General features: G+C 37.3%; 11 protein-coding genes across 11 annotated transcripts in view; 2 read left to right on the top strand and 9 right to left on the bottom strand.

Annotated features, from left to right (window-relative positions):
• FDP41_013770 (uncharacterized protein) overlaps nt 1-656 on the bottom strand; it is a gene marked incomplete at both ends in the record, with an annotated part of 3,167 nt that extends 2,511 nt beyond the window's left edge. Inside the window, one exon of the mRNA XM_044704436.1 lies at nt 170-656. Within this exon, the coding sequence (XP_044564834.1) occupies nt 170-656 (487 nt within the window). The remainder of the gene's footprint in view (nt 1-169) is intronic.
• Nucleotides 657-1,072: 416 nt separating this feature from the next.
• FDP41_013769 (uncharacterized protein) lies at nt 1,073-3,424 on the top strand (the record flags this gene model as incomplete). The annotated part of the gene is made up of 1 exon (XM_044704434.1): nt 1,073-3,424. The coding sequence occupies one exon, from the start codon at nt 1,073-1,075 to the stop codon at nt 3,422-3,424; it is 2,352 nt and encodes a 783-aa protein (XP_044564833.1).
• Nucleotides 3,425-3,752: 328 nt separating this feature from the next.
• On the bottom strand, nt 3,753-5,045 carry FDP41_013768 (uncharacterized protein; the record flags this gene model as incomplete). The annotated part of the gene is made up of 1 exon (XM_044704433.1): nt 3,753-5,045. One exon carries the CDS (start codon nt 5,043-5,045, stop codon nt 3,753-3,755), a length of 1,293 nt encoding a protein of 430 aa, XP_044564832.1.
• Nucleotides 5,046-5,208: 163 nt separating this feature from the next.
• FDP41_013767 (uncharacterized protein) lies at nt 5,209-6,460 on the bottom strand (the record flags this gene model as incomplete). The annotated part of the gene is made up of 2 exons (XM_044704432.1): nt 5,209-5,980; nt 6,207-6,460. 2 exons carry the CDS (start codon nt 6,458-6,460, stop codon nt 5,209-5,211), a joined length of 1,026 nt encoding a protein of 341 aa, XP_044564831.1.
• A 127-nt stretch (nt 6,461-6,587) lies between these two features.
• Nucleotides 6,588-7,593, top strand: FDP41_013766 (uncharacterized protein; the record flags this gene model as incomplete). The annotated part of the gene is made up of 3 exons (XM_044704431.1): nt 6,588-6,868; nt 7,027-7,227; nt 7,329-7,593. 3 exons carry the CDS (start codon nt 6,588-6,590, stop codon nt 7,591-7,593), a joined length of 747 nt encoding a protein of 248 aa, XP_044564830.1.
• A 73-nt stretch (nt 7,594-7,666) lies between these two features.
• On the bottom strand, nt 7,667-9,126 carry FDP41_013765 (uncharacterized protein; the record flags this gene model as incomplete). Its single annotated transcript, XM_044704430.1, has 4 exons — nt 7,667-8,034; nt 8,097-8,724; nt 8,781-8,861; nt 8,926-9,126. The coding sequence occupies 4 exons, from the start codon at nt 9,124-9,126 to the stop codon at nt 7,667-7,669; spliced, it is 1,278 nt and encodes a 425-aa protein (XP_044564829.1).
• A 369-nt stretch (nt 9,127-9,495) lies between these two features.
• On the bottom strand, nt 9,496-12,865 carry FDP41_013764 (uncharacterized protein; the record flags this gene model as incomplete). Its single annotated transcript, XM_044704429.1, has 2 exons — nt 9,496-11,872; nt 12,663-12,865. 2 exons carry the CDS (start codon nt 12,863-12,865, stop codon nt 9,496-9,498), a joined length of 2,580 nt encoding a protein of 859 aa, XP_044564828.1.
• A 22-nt stretch (nt 12,866-12,887) lies between these two features.
• Nucleotides 12,888-13,340, bottom strand: FDP41_013763 (uncharacterized protein; the record flags this gene model as incomplete). The annotated part of the gene is made up of 1 exon (XM_044704428.1): nt 12,888-13,340. The coding sequence occupies one exon, from the start codon at nt 13,338-13,340 to the stop codon at nt 12,888-12,890; it is 453 nt and encodes a 150-aa protein (XP_044564827.1).
• A 254-nt stretch (nt 13,341-13,594) lies between these two features.
• Nucleotides 13,595-14,353, bottom strand: FDP41_013762 (uncharacterized protein; the record flags this gene model as incomplete). The annotated part of the gene is made up of 2 exons (XM_044704427.1): nt 13,595-13,850; nt 13,959-14,353. The coding sequence occupies 2 exons, from the start codon at nt 14,351-14,353 to the stop codon at nt 13,595-13,597; spliced, it is 651 nt and encodes a 216-aa protein (XP_044564826.1).
• A 1,075-nt stretch (nt 14,354-15,428) lies between these two features.
• On the bottom strand, nt 15,429-15,731 carry FDP41_013761 (uncharacterized protein; the record flags this gene model as incomplete). The annotated part of the gene is made up of 1 exon (XM_044704426.1): nt 15,429-15,731. The coding sequence occupies one exon, from the start codon at nt 15,729-15,731 to the stop codon at nt 15,429-15,431; it is 303 nt and encodes a 100-aa protein (XP_044564825.1).
• A 227-nt stretch (nt 15,732-15,958) lies between these two features.
• FDP41_013760 (uncharacterized protein) lies at nt 15,959-17,392 on the bottom strand (the record flags this gene model as incomplete). The annotated part of the gene is made up of 4 exons (XM_044704425.1): nt 15,959-16,219; nt 16,455-16,621; nt 16,791-17,079; nt 17,171-17,392. 4 exons carry the CDS (start codon nt 17,390-17,392, stop codon nt 15,959-15,961), a joined length of 939 nt encoding a protein of 312 aa, XP_044564824.1.
• Between the last annotated feature and the right edge of the window lie 1,277 nt (nt 17,393-18,669).

Here is an 18,669-nt window from a genome sequence, read left to right as displayed (position 1 = left end):
TTGGTTTTATATATTTTTTTTCTCGTTTACATGTTGTAAATTTTGGCGGGGTGTGGATTTTTAATTCAATTTTCATTATTTCGTTCGATAATAAAAGTAAAATGGATAATTGAGTTCTCAACGAATCATGATATCTATATATTAGCTGGTAGCTTGCTCTCCCAATTACCCTCCATATATTCTTCCTTTATGATCCACAATGGTTGGAAGGAGGACAATGAACCCAAAAGGGATCCACCAATCCAGGCAGTAAACATTCTTTCAGGAGGAGCAATAACGTTAATATTCACAGAAGCAGGAGCCAAATTTGTCAATTCCTTGGTCATTCTTTCAGCAAAACCTTTGAACAAGGTAGAACCACCAGCCAAGACAACATTTTCAAACATTTTCTTTCTAATGTCAATATCGCAATTCTTGATGGTGTTGAAAATAGCTTCATGTATACCAGCTGCTTCCATACCAATCAAATTTGGTTGGAACAAGACTTCTGGACATTTGAATCTTTCGTGACCAATCGTAATCACCTTGCCATCTGGCAATTCATAAGACTGGTTGACTGGAGATGATTCAGAAGCAGCAGTCTCCCTTTCATAGTCTAATGCAATGTAACAAATCTTCCTTGATTTGTCTGCCATGCCAAATCGTTTCCATATCATCCCAGTTAGTGACCATGCCACGTTGAATTGGATGGTTCAAAGTCAACAAACTTCTCTTGGATAGAGCTTCATAACCAACATAGAAATCCTTCATCCAAGGTCGTTTTGGTCTACCAATGATGGAAGGGAAGACAGCTCTTGGTGCATCATCACCAGCGAAACCAGCCTTGCAAAATCTAGATCCATTATCGAAGACGACCTCGAAGTCAAGATTATCACATATTTTTTTGCAGTTGAGATTTCTGTTGTTGTGACAAGTGATCAGAACATTGCATCTTTCCTTTTTGTTGTGGGGATGGTGTGGTGAATTATTATTATGACCAAACCAGCATCATCCTCTCAATTCCAAAAGTTAGTTTTCTGAAAAGTCGGATTTTGTTGCGTTGCCAACCAACTTTGCAAAAGGTGCGAAAAAAATGTTCAAATCCCGATCGTTGATTCCACGCTTGCGAAGCCTTCAAAATCAGCAGCAGCAAACAAGCTTGATTCGTCTTGGAGATTCATCAATTGTATTATCATCATCATTAACATCTTGTGTTAATAATGTAAGGGAATTTTCATCATTACCTTGTGCTTCTTCGGATTTGAATGTTTCAACTAAAAGTATGAGGAGGATGATTGAATCAACAACGAGTAGTAGTGAAAATTACATTCGGAATTATCATTCATCGTCTCAAAGCAACTTCAATCCCACTTCCTCATCATCAACTACGAATGACAAAGAAAATAATCCGAATAGTAGTAGTACTTCTCAACAACACGTTAATTCAGCAAACAATAATAATGATTCATCATCATTCTCCTCTTCATCGGGTGAAGAAAAGAAATCCAAAATCAGTCCAACGGTGCGACGTGTTGGAATTGCTTGGGTCATCTTTTCAACCCTTTCATTGATGCTTCTAGGATTTAGTGTGAAGGACATTTTGTTCCTTGATGAGGAATTGATGGAAACGGAAAATGAATCATTGGGTGTTCCACACAATCAACCCTTCTATCAATATCACTTCAAAATGCCACACCAATTAGAATCGATCATTAAAATTATTCGATCTTTTGTGGCTTTGGGTATTGTGGTGGCCGATTATAAATTACATTTTAACAAATTGGACAATGTGGAAGGTGTGACTGAGGAGGAAATTTTGGAACACAAATCAGCAGTGCATCGAAGAAGTGCTCAACGCTTGGTACAATTATGTTTGGCCAATGGTGGCGTTTTTATTAAAGCTGGTCAACATATTGCATCTCTAAATCAAGTACTTCCAGTAGAATTTACTGAAGGCTTTAAGCCATGTCAGGATCGAGCACCCACTCGGCCTTGGTCAGTCATTGAAGCTTTCATTAGAGAGGAATTGACTGGAGTGAAACGTGTGGAAAAGGGAGCATCAGATCCTCTCTATGATGTATACTTTTCTCGAATTGAATCTAAACCAATTGCAGCTGGCTCTCTCGCTCAAGTTCATGTGGCTTATTTGAAAGGATCGGACAACAAGGTTGCTCTAAAAGTTCAATATCCTGACCTGAGAGAAACTCTCTCATCCGACACGAAATTATTGAAGAGACTCATTGCGATGGCCGAATTTGCCTTTAAAGATATCAAATTACAATGGATTTGCAACGAGTTTGAATTGAATTTACCTTTCGAATTGAATTTTTTCAATGAGGCCAAAAATTGCTATTTATTGGGTCAGAAACTTGCGACAGTTCCCAAACTGAGAGATCACGTACGAACGCCCCATGTGTATTGGACTCATTGTACAGACAAGGTGCTAACCATTGAATTTGTGGATGGTTTCAAAGTCACTGATATTCATTCCATGCGTGAAAAAGGTATTGACATTGATGTGAGCTACATTAGCTATTTATTGTCACACGCATTCAGTGAACAAATCTTCTCAAAGGCATTTATTCATGCCGATCCACATCCAGGAAATATCATTTGTTGTCGAAAGAGAGGCCTATGGTCAGACAATATTGAATTGGTGCTCATTGATCACGGTCTGTATCATCAATTAGACAATGATTTTAGAATATTATATTGCAGATTATGGAAAGCTATTGTGGATTACAATAAGGAGGAATTGATTGAAGTTTCTAAACAATTGGGTCTCACAGACTCGAAAAATAAGCAAGATGGACCTCTCATGTCTGAATTGTTAAAAGTCATTCTCACGGCACGAGCTCATGATCCCAACGAAGATCTCTACACAGTTCACACACAAGGCTCTCAACAGAAACAACAATCGAAAAACAAACTCTTGGCCTACAGTCAACGACACTTTATGGATATTGCTAAAGTGTTGGGAGATTTGGATCGTAAAGTTTTGCTCTTACTCAAGTGCAACGATCTTTTAAGAAGTATTCAAATGGATTTAGGAGTTCCAGTCAATTATTTTATCATATTTGCTCAATATGCGATTAAGGCCATTCATGAAGACAGACTCACACGTGTCTTTGAGCAACACAGAAAACAAGGACTATTAATGTCCTATTTTAATTACTGCTTGACCTATCTCAAATGCAAGAAGGAGTATTTAATCTTTGACGCCAAATTGAAATTATATCTTCTTGCCACTTCCTTGATGGGATTTTATCAGAATTTCAAACGAGAATGGGCAGAATTGAAATTTATTGTGGAGACTTCACGAAATGCAAGAACATCGACCACTCACACCTTCTACAAGCTTGATCCATCTCATGACTTGTCAATTTTACAGAACCCATTTGCACATGCTTTGATTGTTTCACAATATGAGGCACATCATCACTAAACGTCACTATTAATCATGATATGAGGTTCAATTCATGTGGGAGGCCACGAATCTTCGTTCTTCCTCCTTGTTTTTTTTTCGTCCTTTTAGTCGGCTTTTTCGAAATTCACTAATACCACTTACACTCAGTGCATTGTTGAAATTTGTCGCATTCATGAGGGAGGGATGATGCTGTTACCTTTAGAGATACCTGCAATATTAAATGCATGTTGGAAAATCACAATAGCACCTAACAGAATCTGATTGACAATGAGTTCAGTATTGCAATAATGGCTTCATAGTGTTTCATAGGACTCGTGAAAAAACATTCATCAACTGAGGAATTGATTTAATTTATGTCAGTTGTCATTTCACAGGGACACATTTCAGTTGTAGGCAAGTTGTGTTTTTCATAGTAATGTCTGGCAAGTCTACATCCACAAGAGATTTGAGAATGCCCTAGCAAGGTTCGAACATAGTGTTTCACTTTGTGTTTACAGCCAGAACAAATTCTCACCGACTCTTCTCTGAACTTGGTCGGAGATGAGACTCCAAATAAATCAAACAATCGATTCACAACAGCATCTTCATATGCAGGGTCGAAAGGTGGCAATATGTGTTCAGCTGGTTCTTCTGTTTCAGTGGTTGATGGATGCACCTGTCCTTCGATTGATGTCCTTGTTGAAATTTGACTCAATTCATTCATGATGTCATCATAGGAAGGTCTTTCCTCAGGATTTTTGTTCAACATTCTTTCAATTAAGGAAATGAATGTATCACTGTACTTGATTCTCTGATGTTTCAAAAGATCATCTCGAACGAGACCTTGTGTTTTTGATAGTGATGCATAATTGGTTGAGACATCTCCAGTCATGAGTTGAGCCATTGTGACACCCAATGCAAAAATGTCAGATTTCACTGAATATGGAGAAGGCAGTGATTGTCTTTGTTGTGTTGGAGTCATTTGAAAGTGAAGAATTTCTGGAGCAGCAAAATGAATTGTTCCAATAAATCCCGTAGATGCACAAGAAGATCTCGAATGTGACCAAGAGGAGGATGAATTCAAAACTTCTTTCGCAGTTCCAAAGTCGCTCAAACAAACACAAATGTCATTTCTTGTTAAATTCATTCTTCGAATTAAAATATTTCCAGTTTTCACATCACGATGCAACACTCGAAAGTTTTCCCAAATATAACTCAACGCTGAACAAACTTGTTTCAAAATATTTCTCAAAATGTCTTCCTCGAAAGGTTCCGAATTTGTAACAACATCCGCAAGACTTCCAAGCTTCATATAATCCATTTCAATGATAATCACTGAAATTTCTTCACTTTGTTTCACGGACAAGACCTCATGCACAGGAAGAACATTTTCGTGTGCAAATTTCATGGTCACGAGAGCTTCCTTTTTTGCATCCTCAACAGACATGTCACTTTCTTCTTCATGGATGGGAATACATTTGATCGCTCGAAATAAATCTGAAGAAAGATGTTTCAATTGAACTTTGTACACCCTGCCATTTCCTCCTTCAGCAATAAATTCATGGGAATGATAGCGTTGTGTGAATTCGGGGCAAAGAGTGAACCTTTCTTTGGCACGAACTTTTGTGCATCGTGAAGTGTTTTGTGGAGATGGGAGCATGAGGATGATGATAGAGGTGTTACGGTTTGCTGTTGTTGGTTTGGATTTTTTTGAGTTTGATTTCAGTGACAATGTTATTAATAGCTCAAAACGTGAAAAAGGCGTCACTGGGACAAAAATACTTTGGACAGAGATTTGGCATATTTTCACGTAATGTGAAAGCTCAGTAATTGTATCGATTACTAATCTTATCCATGGCATTGAAAAATGTTTCGAATTCACTTTGTTTGGATGATAACTGTGGCAATTGAAGATGAATCATGTCTGGAAAACGATCCAATAGAGCTTTTTGACCTTTCTCATCGATTGAATTTCGTATTAAACTCAAATGTTTGAGTTTTTTCAAGTGTGGACATGAAGCAATTGAAGATGATCCAACATTTGTGATTCTATTGTGTGACAGTATTAATTTTTGTAAGTGAGACACTCTTGTGGAGCTTACGAGTGCTGAAACGGCCGAATCACCAATTCCATTCCTCGCCAAATTTAGACAAGTTAAATGATGAATATTTCCAGAAGCAAGTTGAATAATTCCAGAATCTAAAATTGAGCATCCATTGAGATCGAGAGTCTCCAATTTAGTGAAAACTCCATTGGCAAGATATTTCAATGCATGTTCATTGAGAGAGTTTTTAGATAGATTCAAATAGGTCAAATTTTGAAAAGCAGGACATGTGGAAAGAAATTGCATTCCATGTGTCGTAATACAGTTTTGGTTTAAATCCAAATAAGTCAATTGTGACAGAGTGACTTGAGAAGGCTGAATCGATAAATCCTCCAATCCAATTTGATTTTCTTGTAATTGCAGAGTAGTAATATTTGAAAAATAAGGAGACTTCACAATGGCTTCAAATCCTTCGGTATCTATCTTGTTCGAAGCCAAATTCAAATGTTTCAATTTTTCAAACATTCCAATTGAGCTAACACAATAATCGCTGAATCACGAAGCATGTTAAACTTTAAATTCAAACCTGTCAATTCCGTAAACTTATGACCAAATTTTGCCCAATGCACAATTCCTCTCTTCGATAAACCATTAAAAGACAAATCCAAAGATTCAACATGTTCCAAATATAAATTTGAAAAATTAAATCTCGTTTCGTGGATGTATCAGCCCGAATAGATAAATTCAGTAAGGAACATGTTGTTTTTTTCACGTACTCTTTCCACTGTTTTGAAACGAACATGCAAGTATTCAACAGAATTTTTCCTTCCAAAAAAGTAAAGATATGATCAAGCCAAATTTCGGAAGGAATTTCTTCAATCATCATCATTGGGGAAGAACTTGCGTGTTGTTCTTTTTGTATCTGATGCTGTACAGAGAGTATTTCTTCATGGAAATTCAAAGATTCTTGGTTTTTTGTTGGTGGTTCTTGTTTCCGATTAAGAAGAAGAGAATTAGAAGATGATGACATTTTTTGTTAAAAGATGAAAATCCAAAGAATGGCAAATTGAGATCATAGACCTTTAATGACTCAAAACTTGAGTGTTGTTGAATACTCCAAAATAAGATGACACTTGTCAACCAAACAGAACAAAAAAATGTTATTCCTTTCACCATCACCACCACGATCCATCATGTCATCCCGATCATCACCAACAACAACAATATCATTTTCACAACATCCCATTTCAAACTACTTGATATTCACTCTATTCCTTGTTTTCATCATTGCATCAACGTCATCCTTCACACTGGCACAAGTGTCAACGAGTAGCACTTGTTCCGGTACGTGTATGGCTGTGGCAGATGTGTTGGCAAATGATGCCATCAAATCGGGTCTCACCATGTGCCAACATCATTTACCAAAATCTCAATATGTGTAGGTAGTTGTTTTGATGGAATTACCATGTATATTCATCTCTTCCACCACATGTCATTTATGTTTCATCAATTTGATACTTGTTGCACGAAATGTCATCACATTGTCATCTCAAATTCGAAACGAAAACGATGAAAATCAATCCTTGTAACACACAGTTGCATTACCCAAAACTATACGGCGGATGACCTTGCGTTGCAAAATAACTTTATCAAAAATTCGAAATTTCTTCCCGATGATGCAAGTTGCGTCTCTTCATGGAAATCATTTGCTTGTATGAGAGTATTTGCTTCGTGCTATCCTTCAAACAAAACCATTCTTCCAGTGTGTTATTCTGATTGTTTAAAATATACTGACAAGTAAGTACTTGCAAAAGTATTAGGGTGACAATTTTACCAACATGGTTCTCATCTGTTAATTCTTCTAATCCAAAAATAATAACAACAATGAATTGTTTCAGCTGTTGGAATAGAGACAAAGGCTACAATCCTTTCAACTGGTTCTATCAAGGTGTATTCTTTTTAAATCCTGATCTAGATCTAAAGTTCAAATATTTCTGTGCTAAAAATTCAGCTGGACTCTTGGGACAGAGTGGTGATGTGATTGACTATACGGCTAGCCCAAATCCCTACTGTACAACATCTGCCGGAGTTTCGTTAGTGTCACTGATGAACAGTAGTGTCACAATTATTATAGTATTCATTATTCTTGCCTTAGCAATATGATAGACCTTAATTTCATCAAAACCTTAATTTGGAATAATATATTTTATCATTGAGGTTAAAAAGAAGTAGGATTCTATTTCTTTTCCAAGTTTCTAATTCTCTCCTGAAGAGATTTCATGTTATTATTAATGATAGCGAGATTTTCACTAAAATTTTGGTTGAAATTTTCCAAAACATCCGCATTTCCATGTAATAGCTCCATTAACTCCTCTTGTTGCTCTTTTAACTTTGTTACAGTGCCTGCAAAGTAAATGGCTTCATCATGTACAATTTTTAGAGTTTGCAAACGAGATACAATCATTGGCACCTGCATTGCCAGCTCATCCCATTTTCGTACTTTTTGATATAACCTGTCGACTTTTTCAGAGTTGAAGCCTATTCCCAGGTTTTCAGAAGAAGAAATAGAGTCCAATTCTTTTGAAATAAATTTCACTCTCGATTCTAAAGATTGCAAGAAGAATGGATCCAACATGTTAAGCTTTTTTCAAGAGATGATAGGGCACCCTCAATGCTGTAGCTGATTTTGGTCGAATCAACAGGGAGTGGCTCGTCTCCATTTCCCACCAGTTTTTCTAGCAATGCTAATCGTTTTTCAAGCTTCAAAATTTTGCTCATATCCTCTCGATCCTGTTCTTCAGAGGATTTGGTCAAAGCATTTAAACTATTAGAAGTGTAAGGTCTTTCATTTTGTTGGTTCTCAAACAATATTCCAAGCTCTTGGTGAACGGTTTCAGCAGATAAAAGAACCTGCGATGCACTCGGTTCCTTCTCATCAATTGACAGCACTTCCGGTAAAATGTGATTTCTTTCTTTAAGGTCATTTAATTGTTGTTCAAGTTGCTGAGATTGCTTCAGCATGTCCCGATAATATGAAGTACTTTCAGAATGTAATTTCTTATTTGAAGATGCCAGATTTTCCATTTCTGAAACAAATGTTTCCACTTCATGTTTCAATCGTTGAAATTTTTCATAAGGAGATTCATCCAAATTGTGGTTTTTAGAATCGGTAGTTATTTGATAAATTGTAGATTTTCTTCTGGATCTATTTCCAGACGATTTAGGATTCAAAATTATTTCCTCAAAGAATTTGTATGATTTTGATGGATTTAAGGATTTTTCCTCGATTTCTTTCTGTGAGAATGAAGTAAGGATCAACTTTAAATCATAACTGAACAAAAAACACCTACCGATGAGCTAACACTCTTTTTATAGCGCTTGGTTTTCGTCTTTTGAGGAATGTATTCAAATTGTTCTTGAGAAGATCGTTTCTGAACGGTTTATACGATCAATGATCAGATGTAAAACCAAAATTTGAAAAGCTCAACCACTTACAAATCCAGGAAGCCCCTCAAACAATGATTTTGAAATTAAAGATCCTCTTCGAAAAGTGGGGCTAGTTGGAGGAGAGGAAAATCTCCCCGGACGATTAACCGAAGAGGAGCTGTTATTCTCTAGGCCAATCTGGAGAAAGGGTGATACAGGCTGACTCGGCGAAGATTCGGCATTGATGATATTTCGATGGAGAAACGACATGGAACGACGTTTCTCGAGCCAAGGTGATGCCTTTTGCTTCTCCGAGTTATTGTTGTTGCCACTTCCATCATCAAAAACAGATGATAGTAACGAAGGGAGGCCCGAGCTGGTTCATCCATTCTTAGTAACTCTCCGCTCTGATTATTGGATTTAAAAAGGCTCTTCTGGAAGATTCAATTGAGGTTGAAGGATCGTTTTCAGAGTCTCGCTGAAAGAAGAAGAGCCTTCATACAACCCTCAACAAGTTTCGAAACTATTTTTTTGAAAAGTAATACAAAACACCACTCCCATCAGCGTAAGAAAGTCAATTTGAGCGAATTGATTAATCAAACAAATTATCTATTATAGAATCAACACAAAATTCCAAATTTACTCGAGTCTCTTCGATAATTCCACTGCAGCGACAATCAAAGAAGCATGCGTATTGCAATGAATGAAATTTCCCAACATATTTCCAGTGAAAGAGGTAATCTCACTAAACAAATCCACATGATTACTAAAAGTGGAGATTTTTTCAAACATGAGTTGGGCTTGTCTGAGTTTCTTCTTGTCACGATCTCCCATGAGTGCCAACACTCTTAATAACCAAAACGAAAACATATTGTAGGTTCCTTCGGTGAAACGCATCGTCTTGTCTTGGTGATGAATATCATTGTTACGATAGACCAGTGAGGAACTCACAAGACCTCCTTCTTTGGGTTTACGATCAATGGTTTCAATGGTGCTGATCATTCGTGGATCACTAATGGAGAGGAAATTGACAAGAGGCATAATTAAGAGAGAGACATCGAGAGCATTCGATCCATACGATTGAACAAAGGATCCCAATTTCTCATTATATCCCTTTTTCATAATGTCTTCATAGATTTCATTTCGAGTTTTGAGCCAATGTTGAATGGGAGCTGGAAAACTTCTTCTTTCAGCGAGACGTATGGCTCGATCCAAACAACACCAAGCCATGACTTTGGAATAGACATAGTGAGCAGTGGCACTTGTCTTCTCCCAAATGGAATGGTCTGGATTTTTCCAATTCACAATGACAAATTCAACCATCTTTCTCAATTTGAGCCATAAATCATACGAGATTGGTCGTTTCGAATCATATGAATAAATAGCATCCATTAATTCTCCATAAATATCCAATTCAATATTTTGAGTGGCCATATTTCCAACTCGAACCGGTCGACTGTTACGAAAACCTGTAAAGGTTGTAATTTCCTCCACATGATCTAAAGATTTTCCGTCAATGGTGTAAATATTGTGAATGGGTGCTCTCATGGTTCCTGAGGTGGTGGTGACAATATCAATATCAGAGACTTGTTCTTCTGCAGCAACGATTGCAGGTACATCCATGTCTCTCTGCTTGTGTCTCTCTTCCATTTCATAATGAATCATTCGCTCAATGAAACCAATAATTTTAGCAGCGTCATCGATCATGGATGCTTGAAGAAAGGCATTAATGGCAAAGGTGCCATCTCTCATCCAAAAGTATCTGTAATCGTAATTTCGTTCTCCACCAATCACCTTTGGCAATGAAGTCGTAGGTGAGGAAATGATGGCACCTGTCTTTTCAAACATTAATAATTTGAGAGCAAGAAGAGATCGATTCACTTGTTCTCTGAAAATTCCCTGATATTCACTCCTTTTGATATAATTTTGCCAATATGTAATCGTTTCCACGGCGAGTTGATTGGTTTTGTGGACCAGTCCTGGAAGAATTCTGCAATACTTGTCACTGTCAACACTCTTCCTATGAGAGTCCTCTTCAGAGGTGTTGAAGGTTTCTTCGTGACGAGTCACTCCGGTTGTATCCTTCTCAACGTAGCTCAATAAAAATACACAACTCTTCTCAACATCTAATTCGCTCAGTTCCAAACTTCCAACAATTCCTCGACCATCTTCGGTCGCCTTCTCAAAACAAGCACGATTACATTGTAAAATTAATTTGTGACCACTTTCTTCAGCTGTGAAAACGACACATTTCCGATCATTAGAGATTTTCACAATATGTTTCTCTCTTCCATAGTTAAATACTGGTGTGCACTCCACAAGGAAATCAATGTGACCATGAACAATCTCCAATCTTCGAATAATTGAATGTGAAATCATCTTGTTGAATAAGTCATCATTGGGATCCAGTTTCATATGGGCTGATGAGGGAACTCGTCCTCTCATCAAATTCACTTGGTCTCCTCGAAAGAGTTTGGTGATTGGACAACATTCATCGGCACAAGGTAAATCCTCGGTCATACCCACAACATTGGTCACAGGTTTGGACACGTGTGGCTCAAAGTGATCACCACTTTGCTTTCCATCAGTTGTTGTCCTCATCAAGGGCATGAAATCGACCACTTGTCCAACTCCCTCACTCAACAAGAATTTTGTGACGAGCACATTCGAATCAGGAAAGTAATGCTGCTTATTGGTCGTATCCTCAATTCGAAGAGGATGAATGGAAAAGTAACCACACGTCTCACGTGACGCAGAAACGAGTTTAGAAAGAGAGGAGGAATCGAATTGAGGAAAACAACAATAATCAATCGATCCATGAATACCCACAAGTGCTGTTGTGTGACAATTACCTATGAGAGCATAATCTTCGATATCTCCTTGATGTATGGATGAATCCGAGGCGGAGGAGGGTGTGACATTTGAATCAGTTGTAAAGTGTGTCGCGTGTCGACGAGTCAAGCAGAGAAGGACAAGATGGTGTGAATGAACAAAAGTATACGTCCGGAGCAATGTTCTTAAGTAGTGATCACCGTGAGGTTGTTTTCAATTTCTGAGAAGGATTGAGCGTTGTGAATGTAACGCAAGAGTGTTTGTACTTCTTTTCAAATTTTCGAGTTTGTCCACTAAAGGTTGATGTGTATGTAGAATATCCAGCATTAGAGAATGGGATGATCATCTTCAAATATTAAAGTCAATGTGAAAAAATGTTGGAAATTTACCTTAAATGTATAATTAATATAATTGCGTCAGGTCAATCGCTCAAAAAATGAAAGAAATTACAAAATTTGAATTCCGGAAACATCGACAAGTCCAACCACGCCTCGAATGGCATTGAAACTCTTGACCAAGGTAAAATTATTCAAATCAATGAATCCAAGCTTGCCACGTTTTGTTCCGTAGGCAATGACATTCTCCTCTGTAGATTTTCCCCAGTCGAAGAAATCACATGAAGTGTCTTAATTCCGTCCAAATTCACCTTAAAGGTTTGAACAGCATTCATCTCTGCACTTTTAAAGTACTGTCTTGTAATTTCCTCACATCCCATAATTTGATCATACCATCATTGGAACAGGTCAGAAAATGATTGCCATCTCTATAGAGGCAAGATGAGTCGCTTTTTGGTTCCAGAGCAATAATTTTGTTAATATAATTGGAATGCGCTTGAGACAGTGATATTGAGGGTTTGTGTTGTCGATGATCCCAACCTTTCATTTCCTTAAAGCTGCCAGTGAATAGGAGTGGCTGTGAAAGTTGTAAAAATTCATGCATAAATTTCATCGTTGTGAGCCTTATCGTTCACACACTTTTCCAAATCCCACTCATAAATACTCATGTCAGATCCGACAGAAATTAAGCTTGGTTGTTGGTTATTTCTTAAATTGTACGTTGTGGCTAATGCATAGACATTTCCACTCTCATGCTCAAATTGTTTGACACATTCGAAAGAGGATCTTTTCCACACTTTCACCGATTTGTTGTAGCTTCCTGACGCAAATAAATCATCCATATTTAGGGAACTATTAAAGACATTAGGAAATAACTTTAAACATTTCACGATCCTTGTGGGCAATAGCACGAAGCAACTCCTTGAAAGAATGTCCACCTTCTCTTCTCAACTTGACTATTTCTCCTGAATTGAGTCCAAGAATAATTTCTTCTTTAGAAAGAGGTAATAATTGTTCACATGTTAAATCTGATTTTAGATCCAATAAATAAGGCATATTTGAGAGAACATCGAAAGGTCCGCTCTTCTTTTCGTCCACTGGAAAAATTCTCAAATTGGAACTCCACCAACTCGAAACCAGTAACAAGCGTCCATTCGTGTTTGTCGATAAATTCTGTTGTGAGATGGTTGATGGTGAGGAAGAAAATGATGAGCTGGAGTCTGTTTTTCGTATAGTGGTTCTCATTCCTTGATTTGATACAATGTTAAAGCGCAAATCGTCAACCAGTTTCAGCAGTTTCTCATTTCCTTCTTGCATTATTTGTAAATTGTATTGTGAGAGAATGAGTAACGTCATTAACATATGGCTTGAGAGATTTTGATGACAGCAAATATTCGATAGAATGTCTCTTTTGGATCCAAGTCAAACATTTGCATGATCAGATCGATCAACTCCATACACTCAACTTTTTCATCCTCGTTCAATTTGTCACTAATGAGAGCACTCTCGAGAGCTCTTAATGATGACATATTCATTTCTGTATGCCATCATTGCTATGGGCTTTGGTACTCCTAATTGCTGACACCCATTGACCAAATGTCAGCATCTAATTGGTAGGATTCTCCATACATGATTTCAGGTGACATGTAAAATTGAGAGCCTACCATGGTTCTAATCATGGATCCTTCGTTAAATTTTCGAACTGTTCCAAAATCACCTAAAATAACAATGACAGAGCTGAGTGCTGGATCAATTTGATTTTGTGGAATAAATGAATTTTTAAAAGAATATAAGGAATCAATGAAAATGTTTTGTGGTTTGATATCTCTATTGGTGAGAGAATGGGATGTAAATTCATGTGAATTCAAACATTTAAAATTCATAAATAGAAGAGGTTAGAATTTCCTAGAAAATTACCAAAATGCTGATCCTTACCTGTGCAACAAATTTCTAGAATGGAGATATTGCAATACCAAACATAATTGAATCATGACTGATTTCACTGTCTTGTACGAAATATTGCCCTTATTCTTGTAAATATAATCAGCCAAACTGCCATTTTCATAAAACTTCATCGTATATGCCACATTCTTAATTGCTCCTTGCTGTAACGATTTTTCGTCATCAAACATCAAGAATGCTTCCCTCACTTTAACAATACATGGATGATCAAGCCCTTTCAATGTGAAGAACTCGTTTAAATTTTCAGTCGCTCTCTTTCCGATTATTGCAGTTTTAGAGGATGATGATGTCACGGACGATGATGACATGGATGTCGTGTTCTTTCCATTACCATCCACCTCCACCTCTTCCTCCTCTAAATGATTCATTGAAATTCTTTTGAGAGCGACAATTTCCTTTGTAGATTTAATTTTCACTTTATAGACACTACCAAAGGATCCTCCCCGATTTTGCTTTTAATTTTGAACAGGTCCAGAATGTTATTATTATTTGAAGTGTTAAAGCTCGACATGAGTAGTTGCTGCAGTGATGATTCCAACAAGTTAGAATAATCATGATTGGGCATTACGATTGGAGGAAGAACATGAAATTCCTGTTCTTGTTGCAATACAAGCCTTTTCAATGCAAGAATGGATGATTCTGACATTATGGAATTTTGAAAAAGTAAAGATCCTCCGAGTGAATGGTCCATCTTTTGTCCCTGATCCAAGGATCATCATGGTTGGTGTTTGGATGGAACCCAATGATGATGATGAAGGCTCCATCTGCGGAGAGGAAGGGAAATCGGAAGTGTTTGGTGTGGACTGCATTTTTTGTTGATCAACAAAGAGACAGGAACTCTGTGACAATTTGACGATATTTCTGAATTCATCATCATCATTGATTCAAGTATTTCACTAAACTCGACTTTGGAATTGAACTTATCAATTCTTGCAAAGTGAAGAGGGAGAAAAATTGGACTCTCAAGCATGTATGAACTTGTGAAAATAATAATTATTTATTTACAAAGCCAATGCTAAAATCCATGGAAGGAGGGCAATTCCAATCACAACAGTTCCAATCACAATTCCACCAATAATCATCCATCTCTTCATCATGGACCATTTCAACTTCCTTCCTCCCTCTCTCCACAATTCACCTTGTTCTCTCAATGAATCTGTCTCTACAATCAATTCATCTTTTTTATGGTTCTCAAGAATTTTATCAACATTAATCATCATGGCATTCTTCGTCTCCTCAATGGCATGATGTAATTTTATCATTCTCTGGATTTTTATGATATTTCATTAGGGACTTTAAAGAATTGATATCCGTACGCCCATTCTTCATGATCAAGGAATCATGATAATCGCGAGACATGGCCTCAATCATCGTCCAACACATGCGATGTCGTGTCGAGAGAGCAATCTCTTGTTCGTGATCATGAGTAGAAATCACCACATATTAAATTTCCTTTTGAAACTTGGAATTGAGATTATTCTCTTCACGTTCAATGTAAAAGGTGAACATGTCATGAGTGGGGACAAGTCTCGAATGTTGGAGAGTGGTACATGTATCCATCATTTCTTCTGAAGAATTGATCCATTTGGGAATAATTTTCTGTTCAACGATGGATCTTAGAGTGCGTTGTCTGGAAGTTTCTGAAATGACATGAATGGTGAGTGGAGAAGAGCCAAGAGTAGTCAATGATAATGATGTTTGAGGAGCATGCTGACACTCTGAAATTAAAGCATAGGAGATTGTCATGAAGTGTTTTCACGAATGGGTTTGCATGTTCAGAGGAAAGTGCATGCATTTTGCAACAGTCAACTTCCCTCAACGGTGCAAATGGTGAGTGGAATTTAACATTCAGACAAGAAAACGAATAACCACCACAAAAAAGAATACTTTACTCTTTGGGAATGGTGAAAAGTGCTTAGGATTTGGCTCAATCACTGTCATAATAGTGGTTGACATCGATAAATACTTAGGTTTCACTTTGTTTTTTGACAATCAATAATGTCTTCATCTTCCATGTCGTGGTCCTCAGGAGTGTCATTTAAATCAAGAACCATTCCATCTAACAGTAACTTGACTTTTGAGTCATCCACGTTCAGCTGTTTTGAAACATACTTTGCAATCTTTGAAAATTTGTCCGTCGTGCTGATCTTGACTGGAAATGTCTTTTCTTTTGCCCTTACATTAATGGTAACTTTGGTGGCCGTATCATCAATAATCTCAATGGCTGTCGAGGGCTTTTGGAAGAAGACAAGGATGATGTAATTATTTTCGAAATTGGTTTGGATTTGTCAATTTTACAATCAATAATATCATCTGTTTCCATCCCTTGTTCCTCCGGTGTTGAATTTAAATCTAAAGACATTCCATCAAAGATCAAAGTGACTTGATCAGTATGAGCATCAAATTGTTTTGCCACTGCTTTTTCAGCTTTTGGAATTTGTCTGTTACAGTCATGTTAATAGGAACTACTTTTTCATTCCATCTCACTCTAATGATAATTTTTTCTCCCTTATTGTCTGCTTCCTCTTCTTGATCAATTAATGTTGAATCGTCAAGCTTCAGCTCAGGCCTCAATTCCTGTTTTTGAGAGACTGTTCGATACGCTGTCTTTCTTTTTCTGAGAGCTCTGTTGCCGACTTATCAATAGTTTCGAATTTTTCAAACACTGACTCGGTGCTGCTTTCCAATAATGTATCGAGCTTTCTCTGTAAATCATTTTAGAGCGTTCATAAAAAGTCTCCTGGATTATACGATGGGTAGGGGCTAATGGTACGGAATGGATTTGAAAAGTTGGAGTTGACCGACCAAACATGGTCGAACTTGATGAAAATGTGCTACCCATGTTTCCAAACAATGTGCTTGTTGTTGCAGTAGGAAAAGTGCTAGAACTACTTGGTGCATTTTCTACTGTCGTCGGAGTAAGATCGTCATCGATTGAAATGATATCTTCCGGAGGAATCGACGAGCTATGAGTGTGTTTTGTTCGCTTCTGTTCTCTTCTTTGCTTTTTTTGTTCTAATATAATTTTCTTTAATTCTTCATTTGGTTTTCGTTTTTTTGAATCTTCATCGGTGACTGAATTTCTTTTCGCATTCTTTTATGAAGCTCGTTTTTATACATATCCACTTGCAGCTCTAATAGTAAGTCTTCATTATTGGTCGTTTCCTCCTTTTTAGCTTCAGTACTTTTTGAGTTTGGAGAGGAAGCTTTTGCAATTTCAATAGATTCTTCTTCTTGTTAGGCTCACTTGGTGATGTTGGAGGAGCATGTGAATATTTCCATGTTGATTGTTTGTACGATTTTGCAGCTTTGTGATGAAATAAATCATCATCGGAAGATGAATCGTCTGAAGAGTCAGATTCCGATGAGACTTTCTTTGGCTTGTCTTTGGTTTTGTTTGAAGACATTTTTATATTTATAATTAAATTCAAATTTCAAAATTTATCAAATCAAACCAAAATTTTTGTTGATGATCTTATTTTGGAGGACCACACGTTTTGTATGCATTCAACTTCTCGTTTTTTGACTAAAATCAAAGAATGGATGTCCAGAAAGAAGAAGATCGAGATCTTGAAGTATTGGCTATGTACATTTGACTCTCACCAATATCATGTCATAATGATGATGGTTGAAGATTTTTATTTTGAAAATCAATCACCAAAAATGGCCAAGACTGGTAAGTGTGTGAGATTGTCATCCTCGTGTCGTTACGAATCAGTTCGATCGTTCTTGTCATCAAATCTTCCCGTTTCATTGATTCTTTAATTACTGTTTTTTTATATCAATCTCTTGATCCGGCTCTATGATGTCAATGGATGAATCGTGGAAACCAAAATCATCATCAATTTCATTTAATTATGATTCTCTTCCTTCTCATCGTCATCCTCTCGTCAATAACAACAACACCCATGATAGGAATTGAACTCTCCCAACAAGCCTTGAATGCCTTCCTCCGAGCAAAATCAGCCTCTGATTCTCTCCTAAATTCCAACTCCACTTTCAGCCTTTCACTCAAGCCGATAAACTCAGATGGTTGAAAGTAAGAATTCAATTAGACCAAGAACCACCCGTGATGGATCTCGTTGAGACTCATCCTCTCTCTTCTTCCATTGAGAATGACTATAATGCCATGTCTGAGAGTTGTTCTCGTGAAGGTGGTCTCTTGCCTTGTTACTTCTTCTTCCGTTTGGATTCTACAGTGGGTTGTAGCAGTGGTACGAGCTCATCTCCTGTTCCTTCCACAAGTTATGAATGGTTGTTGATTTGGTACGTTCCTGAACGTGCTAAAGTGAGAGAAAATGTTGTACTCATCTTCCATGGCTGGCTTGAAGGCACAAATTGGCTTCTCGAACTCTGTGTATGGAGTTGGGTTGTGGGCTGGCGATTATCACACCGTGACTTTGGATGATTTAAAGTACAAAATTTCAATTTTGTTCACAAGTCACAGCGCCACATTCATGACATTGAGTTGTACACTGAACAAGAGAGACAAAAGATTTTAGAAAAGAAAGGAAGCTTTTGATCAAATTGAAAAGCAAGCAGAATCAACTGTGACTGCATCATCACCAACAACATCATCATCATGGTGTTGAATTTCCATTTGAATCAGCTGCACAAAAAGCTATCCAAAATTTTGTGAATGGTTCTTCCATGATGGTGGTCTTGCGAGTTGATATTGAGAATG

This window comes from Naegleria fowleri (genome assembly GCF_008403515.1).
Source record: "Naegleria fowleri strain ATCC 30894 chromosome Unknown tig20, whole genome shotgun sequence".
NCBI classification, from domain to species: Eukaryota; Heterolobosea; class Eutetramitea; order Acrasida; family Naegleriidae; genus Naegleria; species Naegleria fowleri.
This window is presented reverse-complemented; position numbering and strand designations above follow the sequence as displayed.